Source organism: Strix aluco, chromosome 15, assembly GCF_031877795.1.
Source record: "Strix aluco isolate bStrAlu1 chromosome 15, bStrAlu1.hap1, whole genome shotgun sequence".
Taxonomy (NCBI): domain Eukaryota; kingdom Metazoa; phylum Chordata; class Aves; order Strigiformes; family Strigidae; genus Strix; species Strix aluco.
In genome coordinates this window covers 12,633,866-12,649,335 of record NC_133945.1, presented here as the reverse complement: position 1 = coordinate 12,649,335, position 15,470 = coordinate 12,633,866, and the positions used below count along the sequence as shown (strand labels likewise).

Below are 15,470 nucleotides of genomic sequence, written 5' to 3'. Positions count from 1 at the left end.
CCATGATACTTTTCTGGGGAAGAATGGGGAAAATAAAAAACACGGCAGAAAGAGTATTTTAGTTATCAGAATGGCAGGAGATCATCTGGGTCATGGTTTCCCCCAAAATAAGATGCAAGAGCACATCAGCTCTGTGATTTGCCGGATGTTGAAGGTGCTCTACCCTAAAGGAAAAGCACTAAAGGATTCTCTCAGGTATTACTCAAAGACACTTTGTGCAAGTAACTTGAAACTGGGGGTGTTTTTTAAACTGAAGATTGGTCTTTACCCCACCAGCTCTGAGGCTGGTATTTCTTTGCTTGAAGAGTCTGCAGTACTATATTGTCACAGTTTGAATAGAAACTGTAAAAGAGCTGCTCCTGGACTGTAGTGACTATGGAGGACTGAGAATTTCAGATTTCCTGACTCAGATAAAACTGCAAGCTCAAATTACATTACAATTACAGTGATTAGGTTTACTTTTAGTCTAGGCCATCTCTTAATTTAAATAATTATTGGCATTAAAGATGCAATCACAAAAAAATGGGATCTTGATGAGAAAGGCTTTTGAAATCACATGAATAGCTCCAGCACCTAAGAATTAAAATATGATTTGGTGAATTTCTTCAGATGTACTTATGAAGTTAGCCCTGAACCTTGTCATTGACAGACACGTGCAGTGTACTGTACACTCCAACAGACCATCAAAGCCACTGACTTGACGTGAAAGACAGTCTTTGCTGGCTGGCAGCCCATGTAGAAAGAACAGCTTCTGAAACCTCTTACATTTGATCACATGGCATCAGGTGTGGTCCGGCCTCCAGGTCAGGACTTGGCTCACTAACAAAGATGTCTCCTTTACAAGTAACTGACCAAATGGCATGGTGAGAAGGAGCGCCTTGAATCCGTCTGCTTTCACAACAGGACATGTTCAGCAAAGACAGCTACAAAACAAGAAGCAGAGAACCAAAAGCCTCCTTTTACAGTGAGAACAAAAATTTCCATAGATGTTTCAGTATTACAAAATGAACTTTTACCTTTCCAGGTTCTTGAAAATTGGCAAAATGAATTAGCAGTTTTTTCTCAAAGGCACTGGAATTCAGTGTTTTAGAAATTATTAACACAATCACTGAAACCAATGTGGTTTGCAGTATCTGATCATGATGAAGTCTTACAGGTTTTCCACTGCTTTATAGTATACTTTTCCATTGTATATATGCCTGCCTATACATAACACTTTAACAGTGACAACACATAACAGTTTTACCAATGCAGAATAATAGACTAACTGAATTATACTCCTAACTCATTTGTAGCCTAATCTGTATCCAGAGATAGGAAGGGAAGGAAAAAAATATTGGTTTTAATGTGGATAACTACAGCATCAGAAAGTGTGCATACTCCAGAGGAGACAGGAAGCCTCATGTGCCACTATGTAGGTCTGGACAGACTTTTTAAATACCTGAACTGCAAAAATAGGTAAGTAGCCTAGATACTGTAAATGCAATGCTGAGATTTCAGAGCTTTTATGTTTTATTTCAGATATTGCCAGCTTGAAATGAAAAATTCATAGAATTACCCAGTCATGCATTTCTTGCTCTGTTGCGGCTGCCAGGCGGATCGGCCATCGCTGCTTCGTCTTTTCAGGTGTATACAGTGCGAAGGAGTGTTTGGCTTCATTCAGAACTTCAACAATAATAGTGACTTCATTCAGGAACACATGGATATACTAAGACAAGAAGAAAAAAAAATTGTGACTAAGGCAAACTCAGATGCACCTTCCTCAGAGCCAGCATTTTTGCACTTCAGGACAATGAATAAGGCATTCCTGCCAAGGAGAGCAAAGAATCAGTTCTTGGTGCAGAAGGAACAGGGCTCAATTTCCAGTCCAGCACTACCTCTGATTCCTATTGCTCGTATGCATTAACCCTATTTATGAAGACCCTGGCCAGCCAAGCTTGGCTCTTTCTTCACAGTCAAGAACATTTTGAACTTCCAAAAGAATTCCTAATTAGTGCGAAGCTGATGGTTTAAGCAATGTGGATGGTTGCTGACTGGGTATTTCTGACATAGCATTAACAGAGCTACAGCTTAGAAAAGCTTGCCATTTGCTAGTACCCTGGGCTACATTTGAATTGCTTCCTAAAACTTGGAGCAATCACATAACATAATTTGCCTCCCTTAAGAAAACTGTTTTCCCTTCAAAGGTTTTCCTTTGCTAAATGCAACTCTCTCAAGGGTCTCAACCTGAACACACCTTTTTCTCCTCATGATACATGTAGTAGATGAACAGGATGCTGTCACGCATTCCATCGCTTCCAGTGAACTGCTCAAGTGCGACTCGAACATCTATCCATTTGTGAGGCTTCCAATTCCTCCACCATTGCAAGGTCCCAGTTTTAACCCAAACCGACTGCAATGCAAACACAAATTTACAAGAGTAAGGAAACTGCATGACTCTTATTTTTTTCTCCCAAATACTATTTTTTGTGACCACAAGAAGTCTCTGCTGCAGGTTAGTCTGTATCATATCAGTTAATTCTGTCACAGAGTGTAACAGAGTGTTCAGGAAGCTGAAGACAAAATGAAAATTGACCAAACTGGATAGAAAGGCACTGAAATAGCATGTGGACATCAGTATTAACATTTTACCTCTGCAAGAATACAACAGCACAGAGATACTAATTGACTCTAGTGGTGCTCCTTGTTATAAAACAACTTCTGTTTGGTTAAAGGCTTTTGACATAATCTTTTTGAACTTGATTAAACCCCTGGACTCCAAGTGTTTTTAATCCAATGAATTCCAGATGTCATTTGGCAATTAGCAATGAAGGGACCAAAAATCTGAATGAATCTGAAAAGAGCCAAAGAGTCATAACAAAGGGAACATCAAACAAAAGTGCTGCTATTTAAGTGCTGCTATTGATGTTTGCCTCGTGGCTTTATTTATGTGAGTTGCATTAATCCCTTAATTACCGCAAAGAGGGAAAGTTCACCTACTTGAGTCACTGTTTCAATTAAGAAGCCTCATCTTGTGGTGGAATAATTCATACAATGTTCCACTGTTGCAAACGATTCTCTGTGGATTTGAGGTTTCAGTGCACTCAAATAATGCTGACCAATGCTTCATCTGCTCCTATACAAAACTCTCAGCTAATGTTTTTAGATAAAGATTGCTGCTCCATGTTTGATAAGCTGCTACAGGGAGCTCAGTGATAATCCAGGAAAGTTGTCATAGACAGAAATCAAGAATATAGAGCTGACAGCAAGTTCAGATCAGTACACCAGAAATGTATTATTGATGCCTAGTATTGATAGATCTAAGTGCTTAGTAGATAAGAGATGTGTCCTCACTGCTTACCTGCTCAATAGCCTGTTCGTAGTGCCTAAAATTCTCCAGTTCCCGCTTTGTCCTTTCACTGAGCTGCTGAAAAATCTGCTTTCGCCACGCTGCTGTCTGTGCTGGAGTGATAGACAGAGACAGAGACTGCACAGAGGACGACAGGCCTAGAACAGAACCCAAAACAATAAACTCCAGTGAGCTTTGAATACAGTTCTGTGAAAGGTAAAACATGATGCTACTTTGAACACTGGACTGAATCAGCCTGGTCTAACATAATTTTTCTAATTATTATACTTTGGAATCAATGTATTACAGCCAAACTTTGTCAGTGATGCACAGAACTGGGATCACTAGATTAGAGAGGATCTTTCAAAGCTGTAACTTTTGTTGGGAGTTTTGTCACTGAACTGCAAGATAATTAGGTAATACAATGCATCAAGAGTTACACTGTTATTAATGAATACTGGGATGCCACAATTCATGGCTTGTTTTGAAAATATTGTTGTATTCCACCATCTTTCAAGAATCTAAATTCCAAGCCCATCCAGCTATCAACTGGGCTCCCATTCACAGTGCCTCCGAGTAATTTCTCTACCCTACCTTTGTCTCAGTAGGAACAGTAGGAGCAAGGCAGTTATTTGTGGCATCTGCATCTCTCAGGAGAGCCCTTTTTACTATTTTCAGCTACTATTCAGTGATACTATGGGTTTTGCCTGAAGTTGCAGTTTCAGTTCAATTAAAAATGAGATGTAGATCCAGCACAGATTATTTTACTAAATTCTTACAGAAACTCAGAGAAAATATCACTTCTACATTTATCTATCTCAATCCCAAAGTGTTTTGCAGCTAAATACATGCAGCACCTATCCTCAGACATGGCGCGTATTACCAAACTGCAGTAAGAGTAAATGGGTTATCAGAAGTTTTGTGCCATGGTTTTGTTCAAAAAACCCAAATGAACATTTTTCTTAGAGCATACTGAACTGTGATTGAGAATCAGGTCTGTTGTGGTGACTGGATAGTACCTGACAGAGCAGTGAACCATTTCAGTGGGCTGTGTAGATCTACAAGACAGCCTCCCCCTGACACCCAGGCCCACAGCGGGTGCTCATCGGCTCCATACTGTTCCTCAGCTCCCACCGAGAACATGCCAAAGGAGGACAGGCTGGATGTTTCTGCAAAGGTGCTGACAGAGAGGACTGGATGCTTTTGGGCCTCCTTCAAGTCAATGTTTGTCCACTGCAGTTCTGCAGAAGGATTTGGGTTTGTAGATTTATGCATTTCAACATCAGCTTTCTCATCACTAGTCGAAGCAGCAGTGGCTTGTCCTTGATCAGAGTCCAGAGGATCCACAGTCAGATTTGCCTGTATTTCTGCTGCCTGGTTGCCTGTGCCGTTACCACCGCTGCTGGCTGCAGCTCCCATCGGGGGTGTGTTGGCAAGGTTCACGGGTACACTTGGAAGCTCTGTATCAGAGCAATTATCTGCATCTCCCTGAATGATCGCGTGTGTTTGGTTCTGAATATCGTCAGTAAAGAAACAGCTAGCACTGAAGGACAAATGGATAATTAATTAACTATCATTCAAAGCAGCATAAATGAGATCACAGACATACAGAAATAAACATAGTGTTTCAGCTTTAGGAGAGAAACAGCAGACTTATTTTCTGAAGGCCAAACTCTATCATCAAGGGAAAAAGAGTCTAACACAAATCTGGCAGACCAGTCCAGTAAATCTGAAACACAGGAAGGTATTTCATTCATCTTTTAAAACAATTGGTGGTGTTGGCTGCCTATAACTCTCAGGAAAACACTGAAGCAACATCACATTTTCTGGATATGAAATAATGAATAGGATTTTTTGAAGCCCATTATTAACTTCATGATTTTTGTCTTAGCTAGAGAGGGCTTCTACTCAGAGCACACTCTGATTCAAACAAATAGCTTCTGCAGCACCCCCAGCTTCACTGGCATCTTGCACAGCCAGGAGGCCAGCAGTCAGCAGGGAGTTACTGATTGAATCTCTCTAGCAAAGGAAACATACAGTCACACTCAAGAGAAGGATGATTTCTTAGTAGGGTTGACACTCCTTCCTGATATTTCACAGGTAACATTTTCTCTTATTAGAGACTAGTTCCAGATAGTGATAGTAAAGCCCAGAGAAAAACACTCTACTGCAGGCATGCAGTGAATTCCAAAGTGGGAGCTTCAGTTTCTACTCTGAGTGCAACAACTGCTGTTTATTAATTTTCAAGGCAGAAAACGCAAATGCTTTTTGGCATACAAAATGATTTGAGATGCCTTCCCCACTCCTCCCTGTCTGTATCATTTAAATGTAAAGAAGTATCTCCTAGCATTGAAACTCTTGGCGTACAAAGTCACGAGCAGGTATTTTACTAAGTACCTGAGCAGACTTATTGAGCTCCCAGTCTGAGATCTGTCACTCTCTCGGCCAGATACAATTGCCTTCCATGTCTTCCCACTGAGCTCACTTGGTGTGACACCTTGACGAAAATAAATTGCTCTGTCATCACAGCCAATTCCCCAAACCTAGAGAAGGAAAGGGTTTGGTGAAGAAAATGGCATGGAATGCAGGCAGATACAACCTACAAAAAAGGTGCAGTGGTGGAAAAACACAGCACAAAAATCTGCTGGAAACAGGATTGTTCATGTTCTTCCTTAATGCTGATACTGTAGATGCAGTATAAAATTCTCTACCATCAAGAGAAAACTATTTGCACCTGAATGTGCCATACAAGAGACATGCTCCTGTTCATCTCCTGGTGAAGAATTCAGCCACAATTCCCTGCTAGCAGTTCAAGCACATGGACCTCTCGTTCAGCTGTCCATATTGGCACTGCTGACAGTCCTCACCATGTATGAATACTGCCTGTACAAAGGGAAACAAAAATATCCTCGTCATTGGTATACAGCTGTCTTACCTGGTTATTTAAGCCTACAGTTACCATCATCATTTCTCCAACCATTTCAATCCAGCTTGTTCCACGAGGATTATGTGAGTTCACTCCTCTTCTAAACCACACCTACAACAGGAACAGCAACAAGTCCTAATTTTGCTCCTTCTGCATTAGCAAGCAGACAGCTGGAATTTATTTTCTTTAGTGGATTAGTCTTAATCTCTAATACTGACTTGCCACATTGCCTTAAGAAGTCTCTTACCTCCTTGTTCTTTTTCTTTATCAGGTAAAGATAAAATAATTCTCTTAACAGTATCCAGACCGTGTGTCCTTGTGACCAACTGCAGCCAGAACAGCCCCCAAGGAGACTTTTTGTTATGACTTTCTGTGACAGAGTTAAGTTTCCCTGTCATTGGAAAAATAGTTTCTATTACGTGTCAACTGTGGGCTATTTTTGGTCACTCTGAATGGGCTTCTAAATAGTGTTCTTGTGTTCAAACCTTAGAGGCAGGACTGATGGAGGGAACTGTCAGATGGATCTTTTCAGTGGTACAGCTCTTTAAATTGTCTCTCCTTAGATTGGTTTTACCAATCCAAAAGTGTCTGTGGGCTGGGTACCTGGAAAAATTTCCATCTGTATTTAGCATATAGTCATATAGTGGCAAGCAGCTACTTTAGGAGTTGTTGGTTGAATCACATAACAGAATGTACTTGACTATCTTGTGGCAGATCGGCAGAAAAACATGCTAGCTTATCTACATTTATTATAGTGGTTTTGTTTGGCAGATGGAGCAGGCTGGACACAGTCTGTTACCATGGCTCAGCTGACAAGTAGTAACTCATTAAACCAGAGCAATTCAATTACTTAAAACTGCTATACATGCACAGAATTCATTTATGTTTTTGAATTCAGTATGAAGGGTTTTGATTGCAGCCAGCACTACAGCACTCTAGTACATTCTTCAAGACCTCCAAGACTTCCTGTGAGGAGCAGGGAGTTGGACTTAATGATCCTTATGGGTCCCTTCCAACTTGAGATATTCTATGATTCTAAGTTAAAACCCCAGGAAGAAAGTAATCACACATACACAGAACAGATATCTCAACGAATCAAAAAAACCCTACATTAAAAGGCTGATGAAGTGGGAACAGTTACAGTAGGAAGATAAAAAAATAGGATCATACAGAAAAGCATAGATAAAAATAATCCCCATGCCGCTTTTGATGTAACATTCAGACCATGTGGAAACAAGACTGAGCAGCTAAGGGTCCCTTCAATCTCGATGCTTAACATCCCTTAGAAGTAGGCCCCTTATTACATCTCCTACCACATCTGTCTGAATTGGGTTTAGAAAACTCCTTCCAAGAGAAAAGCAGAAAGTCTTCCTTAAATTAAATGCAACTATGTGTATCACAAACCACAGAGCATTGCCCTAACAGCAAGCGAAAACAGAATTCCCCAAACCATGGGGATAGAGACTTCAAATCAGCAATGTTTCCTATGAAAGTTACATGCCCGTTTGACAAAAGCATATAGAAAAAGGGAAGAAATAAACAGAACCAGAGCATAAGACCCCTTACTTTTCTATCCTTTGTAACACACCACACCACATCAACACCCACAGAGACGTGCATAATTCCATTTTCAGAGCTTGGAGAATCCACAATACTCCAGAAAATTCCTGCAAGAAACAAAACCCAGAAGACATTGCAGGTTAGTTTCTTATTCAACGCTATACAAAGCAAAGGGGTTTTGAGCTAAATTTAACAAACTTTACCTTGAGGGTTATTCCTATCAATTCCTTCTCTCACAATAGCTTGTCCTTCCCAAAGAGTTGCCCAAAGGAGGTCATATGGTCCACAGCTGATCTGTACAACCTCACCAGGAGTGGTGATTAAGGACCACATGGAACCTTCTGGATTGTGATGGCAGACGTCTTCTCTGTACCATACCTAGACAAGTTTAAAAAAACCCAACAAATAAAACTTAGAAAAATATCACTACAACAATGAAACCATTGAGACAAGCATGAAGTCAAACTGGAAAGAACAGTCCTCCTTTAGCAACAGGGGTTTTTTTATGCAATGTATGCACTCTGACCTTTAAAGGTATTTTTTTTAATGTTGATTATGCAGTTGAAGACTATTTCCTTATGTACTAAGGGAGGAGGTTTTTCTACAAACTAGCTTTTATCATGGAAGTAAATCTGCATTGGGTACAGTAACCTATTGCTACAAGTTCTGTGTATATTTCAACATTCAAAAACACTTCAGTGTATTTCAGGGCATGTTATATAAACCAAGAGTGAACAAATATATAACACAAAAATGTTACTGTTAGATGATAGCCTGACCTCACTTTCACTGAACAGAGCTTGCCACAATCTGGGTGAAAAATTCTGTGCAGCCTTCAGTGACATCCAGTCCATTTGCTAGCCTTGGTCCTACTGTCTGTGCACTTTTCTATAGGTCACAGTTAAAACAGGAAGGTCAAACATAGAAAGCATCCTGCAGTAGTCACATGAGTGCTCCGAAACATGACTGACGACTGCTAAATCCTCAATTTTAGAAATACTTTATTTCTCTGGGGACTATTACTTGGGAAGTGAAAGCATTTTACAATGTCAGTCAAGTAAGCCTGTGGAGTGGGATGCTTGTAACTTATTACTGGGAAGTACGAGGCATAGGGAATTTTATTTTAAACAATTTAACCAAGATTGCTTGCCTCTCCAGGCAGCGCCAAGTGTGACTGAAATCTCAGGTTATCTGTTAAAAGTATTACATTCTTCTCTGTGAGACCACAAGTTAGAAATTGTTTAGAGACAAAGAAATGTCAGATACGTGCCATAAGGATGAAGAAAGGAAAGCAAGAATCAAATATTTACAGCACTGAGCAAAAGAGGAGAGACATTATGGTAGGCCTAAACACAACAAAAGAAGAAAGATGCGTAGTTTTCGGTAGAAAATAAATTGAAAACATTCCAGAGCTGGATTCCACATTGCCAAGTCAGGTTCCCATTTTCTGATCAACAGGTCTTAGAAAACCATTTTGTAAACTCTTTCTTGAATCATTCCTGACTCTCCACCAGAGACGTGGCACAATGCTTTGCAAGAAGGCTTTTGCTTAAGGCTTGTTCTCTTGTTACCAGTCCCATAGTCTGCATTCTGGACGTTTTTCAGGATATAAGACACTACTCAGCCCAAGTTTTTAAGATTCACCTGTTTATAGAGGTTTAAGGCTTCCATAAAATAGCAACCCTATGAGATACTAAGCCTTTCCATTTACAACACAAGCTGTTACATAATGCAGTCCCAAAGCAGCTTTTACATTTTCTGCCAGATGCACAAACAGCACATTTCCTTACCAATGTCAGACAGTAAAAAACCTGCCTTGCTTTAAAAGCAGTTAACTCCTTTTTCAGTAGTAATTTATATTAGAAAACTGAGGCAAAATGCACGTACCCTTCCTTGTAAAGAAACCGCCCATACTGATAAACGGCCAGGAGGCTCATTGGTGATTTCCCATCCTCCAATCGAGATGTCATTGAAAGGGTCTGGCAACTTATCTGCATTATCGTGGGATACGATCTGAAGCAAAAAGAAGGAAGATTGAGAAGCGGAGACACTGCAAATAGACAGGTGATCTGGCTGGTGGCCTAACTTGTTTCTTGCAGGTTGGTTTACGTATCGCTTACTGCAGTGGCTGAGCAAGGAGATTATGGAGATTCTTCCTCTCATTCAAGGCTGTTATACGCAGAGAGAGGGGAAACACTGCCAAAGCAGCACGAAAAAGTCTGTGTTTCATCCCCTAACTAAAGGAAATTTTTACTCACAGAACAGTGCATAGAGACATTCTCTGAATTGGAAAGCTGGAACATCACAGATTACAATTCTTGTACATTCTTAGAATGGAACAACAAGTATTAAAGAATAGTTATTCATACATATAAAGGACACAGCTGGTGAATGATGTTAGGTGCCACCTTGAAAGAGAGTGCTTTGTCAACCAACCAAAGGAAGTTAAAAAGTTGGTTTGAAATTTGCAAAGGAGATAAGCTGCTTTACTACGAGAGTTGGCACCTTATTGCCACAGGCTTCTATGAAAAATCCCAGCCTTCCATTTGTGCTTGCAAGAATTACAAGTTGGAAGTCAAGAAATCCAGGTCCAGCCTACAAAGCAGTGATACAAAAATGGATTTCCCTGCGTTTATAATTATTTCAGAAAACCAGTTTATTTAATATTTAAAAGATATCCCGAACCTTTGCCCAAACGTCCCGCGATTTATATCTCCTGTATCTGATCCATCTCCTGCGTCTGACACAAGAATTCCATTTCTTATCTTTTGTGTAGGTGCTGGGGAAGTCTATGGCGTAAGTCCAGCCCTGCAAACAGAGGTTTTCTTGTATGAAAATCAGGACTAAGTGAAAGCTTGGAACAATAACTTGGAGCAATTCTGCACAAGAGTCACTCCCACAAATACAGTACGAGTTACTGTGCATGTCTCAACAGCCCTGATTAACAGATCAGCTAATTCCATGAATGATTTGTGACTCGTGTCCAAATTCCTCTGCATGATATACACAGAACAAACAAGACACAGTAAAGCATTTTAGTTTCTTCCTAGTAAAGATCTTAAATAACAATGGCATTTAGTTGCCACCATTTTATGGCCTGATCAAAAGAAAAAAAACTTCTATAGAAGCTCCTGTAGACTTCAAAAGTTTTCAAACAAGATCCTTCCTTCTCTGGTATTATAGTTGAGCTAATTCCCAGAAAGAAGTAGCTATGGGAAGTTAAGTGCCTTTTATTTTTGCAGACCTTTTACATGTCTATAAAAGTGCCTTTTATTTTACAGACTAAGGATTCCCAGAATAGACCTCTTTTTGGTATTGTTCACCTACCCCTTTCTCTGTTGGTTCCCCTCCAATATTTTCATCCACATACCAGTCAGACTCCCACTCCCAGTGTGGTGAAGGCAGTGTGAAACTATCAAGCTGCTGATGTTTTAGCCCGCTCACATCACTCCACTGCCAGCGGTCACTGGGCAGTAATTTCTCACAAAAGCCAGCAACTGGATTCCAGCGCTGCCAGAAATAATAAATAAAACATTTAATTGAGATCACATCATCTCACTGGACATCTACAGTCATAAATGATACATTTCTTATTTTTTGCAGTAGAAGAGGAATAAATTCCTGGGGTGAATGAGAAAGTGTTCACACTGTAAGCCACTACCTAACGTAGCCTTTGGAGGAAGCTTTTTTAAAGTATCAGAGAAGGGCTGACTGCAGAGCTAGTCCCAACCAAGTCATTTTCAGCTACAAAAATAGGAACATCTGATGTATTTTACTACTAACAGTGCTTTTTCCTTTGGTGATGTATGGCCCCATGACACTGCAGCATTAGGATAATGCTGTCTAGATGGCCTTGGGATCTCTAATCTACTCCCCATGAGAAAGACGATTAGTAACTTGCCTGTACTAGAAAAATTGCATAGCTTCTGTGCCAGAAACTATGTCGAGATAGCTATCTCAGTAAATCTTCCCTGTATCTTCCGTTATACCAAGAGGGGTTTTTTTCCAAATCAGGCTTTAATCAGTTACAGAACAAATAACTTGCTTGGGTTTTCACCAATGCAGCTGTGATTTTAATTTTTTTCCTCACACTATTACCTACTATAGAAATAGTGGCAAAATTTGTCATGTAATACTGTCTTAGATTTGAGGGCACGTGGAAAATGAGTGGTTCAAAATCCTTCTATAATTTTTATGCAAAATATTGTATACTTTTACTAGGAATCTGGCTAAATTGCTTTGCACATTATCTGCAAACTATTTAATTTTGTCATGTCAGCTCTTGCAGAATATTTCCTTTTGTGCTTTCTAGTATTTTGTTTTCCATTTTTTCATAGCCTAGAACAAACAAACCAAAAGTTTTAAAATAACAAAATTTAAAGTTTTGCATTTTTAAAGAACATGTTTGCATAACAAAATGAACATTCTTAAATGGCTGGAAAGCTGTATCAATGTTAAATAATGTATAAAATTAATTTGTTGTATTTTTACCCATGCAAATAAATTAAATTTCTCAACTTGTAAGTATCCCATTAGAAATCAGAGAAATGTGCTCAACAAAATCCTTCAGTTTTCTCTCGCAAGTAACTTTTAGTTAACTTAAAAACAAAATGCATAAATTTCCTTGAAAATACTATTTTAAAGACATTCTTTTGAAATACATCACGTAGGCAGAATTCATCTTAACAGTTCTATGCAAAAAAGTTGGAAACATCTAATGGAGAGTTATGCCCTTATTAGAGAAGTCTTTAAAACACTGAAAAATAGCATTTTCTTAAGAGTAATATATTTCTGATAATGTATCTTTGTTGCCTGGAACATCTTCTTAAGGGGACTGTGTATTTGTCACTAAGGAAAGGTAAAAAGGGTGAACGATCAAGTCTGAAATGGCTTGTATAAAACAGGCCGTAGTACACACTGGTGTTGCTTTTGTAAGAGCAGGGAAGTATAACCTTCCTTTGGGAATTAAAATATTAGAAGAATAACCTGCTATCTGGCACACATATACTCTTCAGAAACATCAGGTAAAAAATGAGAACAAATAAAACCAAACAATCTTCCTGTGAGAAAAACATGCAGAGACAACTGATGTACGGATTTGCTATCACTCCTTTCTGACGAATATGTGGCAGTGTGATAGAGGTACCCATAACACGACATACCTGATTCTCATAAGTTTCTTCCTGGTATCTAATAGGAACATCACCTGAGAACACGTAGGTGTATACTTTATGATCACAGGCTATTCCCCAGCAGCACTGTTTGACAGCAGAGACCCGTTTGAATTCCAGCTGTGTGTCCTTACAGAGCTCCCAGTACTGGCCAACAGTAGAGAGGGTGTAAACCCTCCCAAAAACGTCAACAGCCCACAAAAGGGAACTGGGCATGGCCATGTCTGAAAGGCAAAAAGGATGTATTAATGGAAATGACAGTTTTAAAAAATGGATCTTGAGTCTACTGTAGATCAGTCCTGCTCTGAGCCATCATCAGTCAAATTAAATAAAGATGTAAAGAATGAGCTTTTAGAAAGATCCCATGCAAAGCTGGCAGCCAGATCGCTTTCAGTCAAGAGCTGTGTACTACTTACACCTCTTAGATGGCTCTGAAAAGCCACACAAAAGACCTTGCTCCTGGCACACTACTGTCCATCCTACAAGAGCTCACCAGATTCACAGGACAGCTTTGGCAGGCTGAGGACAGAAGTCAGCACCAAACTGAGATGGAGTAGCACAGACCATTTTATAGCAGAACTCTCCACTCTCAAGAGCTGATAATGCTGGTGGTGCTACACACCCTGCTCATCTCAGTTCCACAAAGCCACAACATCTCCTTCTCAGCCTCCTCTTGGTGTATGCCAACATAGCTACAGAGGTACAGAAGGAAAGATGTGAAAGGGAGCTTTGCCATAAGCACACATCTAGTTTTAATCCATGGACGTAGTACCTACTGTTGCCAGGAAACCTCTTTTCAAAGCATTTTGGTGATCACTTTGGGATCCGATCTGTATTTAATATACATAGGGGTGACATTTATTTAAGTATAGATAGAGCAGAAACCTGGTTGAGTTCCATTCCAGTTTTATCATTTAATAACCTGCCATCTTCTGGGCACTGCAGTCCTACCCTTCACAGAGGGGTCAGCGTTTTATGTGAGGTAGGTGTACGCCAGTCCTTTCAGAAGTCAATAAAGGCCACCAGATTTCTGTCACTTGGCCTTCTGGGTGCCATTAAACTGAACAAATTTCAGTTGTTCTGTATGTCTCACAGTCAAAACTACTGATGAGTATTTTGAACTTTGCCTCCCGTTCTATTAACTATGCAGTGGAGGACCAGGAGGGGAAAGGTAGAAAAGAAGACTCGGATCCAACACAATGAAAGAAAAGAGGAATCCCTGCTTGGAGTTAGCGTGGAACACTGCTGCTTCCTTGTCAAACAGCTGCTGTGCTTTCAACACAAGAGCCTAAGAAGACTTGCCTGCCTGCTCACTGACTGAGAATAAGCAGCAGTACAGAGAAACTGCCTTCTACGGTGTACTTGAATGGAGGAGCTGGAACTGCAGAGAATCTGGAAACAGCCAGGTCAGTGTGAAAGAGCAGCACAGTAAATTCACATGGGATCCCAGGGAGGATGTTTCAGAATGCTTTGATTCCTACAACTGCTGCTGCTAAGTATCTAAAAACCTGGATCACCAAGTGAATAACAGGTAACAGTGAGAAAATTCATAGCAGCAGAGAACGAGTGAAGGCAGGAGGTGGTCATGAGCAAAATTCTCCTATTACTTGTGGCAGCATATTATGATGAAGTCTCTAGTTTTGACTTTTTTTTTTGTTGTTGTTGCTGGGAGTATGAAGGCATGTGTTACTGCCTTTGTTTGCTCTTGGACCAGTCATTTATCTTCTTTATATCCTGCCTTTCTACATTAATCAAGTAGGATAGTACAGAAGGATATAATATGGAAAAAATGGAATGGAACAAAGTGAAGATGAGGTGAAAATTATGTGTGTAACACTGGGAAAAAGGCGGCCATGAAAATAAGCCTTTCAGTATTAGCACGTAAAACGCTGCAGAACAGTCTTTATAACAGAGGAAAATATTATGCATTTAATCTTAAGCCACCAGAATGCCAGCGAGTGTGGAGTAAAGGAAGCATTATAGAAAATGCAATGACGGTATCTACCTAGCCAGGTCATACAGAAGAGTGATGCTTGGGTGAGTTAAAGGTGGGCAAATATACAAATGAAGGCCTGTACCTGCAATGACAGTCCCAGCAGGCAGAAAAGTAGCTGGAACCGTTCAGAAACAGGTGGTGAAAGTTCCAAAGATGATGAAGTCAGGAAAAATATAGATGAGACAGAATTAAAATAATCCAGGCAGATGCAACTGGATTAAAATACTCAAGGCAGCCAAAATGAGAGTTTCTGCATATTCTTTCTTTGGAACTTTTGAGACAGAGTGTTTGGAGAATCATGGGAAAATCCCAAATGCATTTGGGATTATGAACTACTTTTAAGAGTTCAATTTAGGCCCCTTTGCACTGGTTGTGCTGCAGAAGATGGAGACAGATGTTGCTTGATTTTGAAGGATGCTCAGCACTTGTGGCTCCTGTACATTTCAGTGAATGCAGAAGTGGCCCAGTATTCTCAGGGGACTGGAACAA

The 15,470-nt window shown here is 40.0% G+C and overlaps 2 protein-coding genes across 4 annotated transcripts in view; one reads left to right on the top strand and one right to left on the bottom strand.

Moving 5' to 3' along the window:
- LMTK2 (lemur tyrosine kinase 2) overlaps positions 1-15,000 on the top strand; it is a 77,110-nt gene extending 62,110 nt beyond the window's left edge. Inside the window, exon 16 of the transcript XR_012625213.1 lies at positions 14,136-15,000. The gene's annotated coding sequence lies outside the window, so the exon portion shown is untranslated. The remainder of the gene's footprint in view (positions 1-14,135) is intronic.
- The window catches only part of TECPR1 (tectonin beta-propeller repeat containing 1), a 30,259-nt gene that overhangs the window by 10,204 nt on the left and 4,585 nt on the right, over positions 1-15,470 (bottom strand). For all 3 annotated transcript variants that reach the window (XM_074840540.1, XM_074840541.1, XM_074840542.1), the window contains 13 exons: positions 12,977-13,209; positions 11,142-11,324; positions 10,500-10,622; positions 9,702-9,827; positions 8,018-8,192; positions 7,821-7,921; positions 6,264-6,365; positions 5,726-5,871; positions 4,348-4,871; positions 3,341-3,486; positions 2,237-2,392; positions 1,559-1,708; positions 766-923 (listed from right to left, as the gene is read on the bottom strand). In XM_074840540.1, coding sequence (XP_074696641.1) covers positions 766-923; positions 1,559-1,708; positions 2,237-2,392; positions 3,341-3,486; positions 4,348-4,871; positions 5,726-5,871; positions 6,264-6,365; positions 7,821-7,921; positions 8,018-8,192; positions 9,702-9,827; positions 10,500-10,622; positions 11,142-11,324; positions 12,977-13,209 — 2,323 coding nt within the window. The remainder of the gene's footprint in view (positions 1-765; positions 924-1,558; positions 1,709-2,236; positions 2,393-3,340; positions 3,487-4,347; positions 4,872-5,725; positions 5,872-6,263; positions 6,366-7,820; positions 7,922-8,017; positions 8,193-9,701; positions 9,828-10,499; positions 10,623-11,141; positions 11,325-12,976; positions 13,210-15,470) is intronic.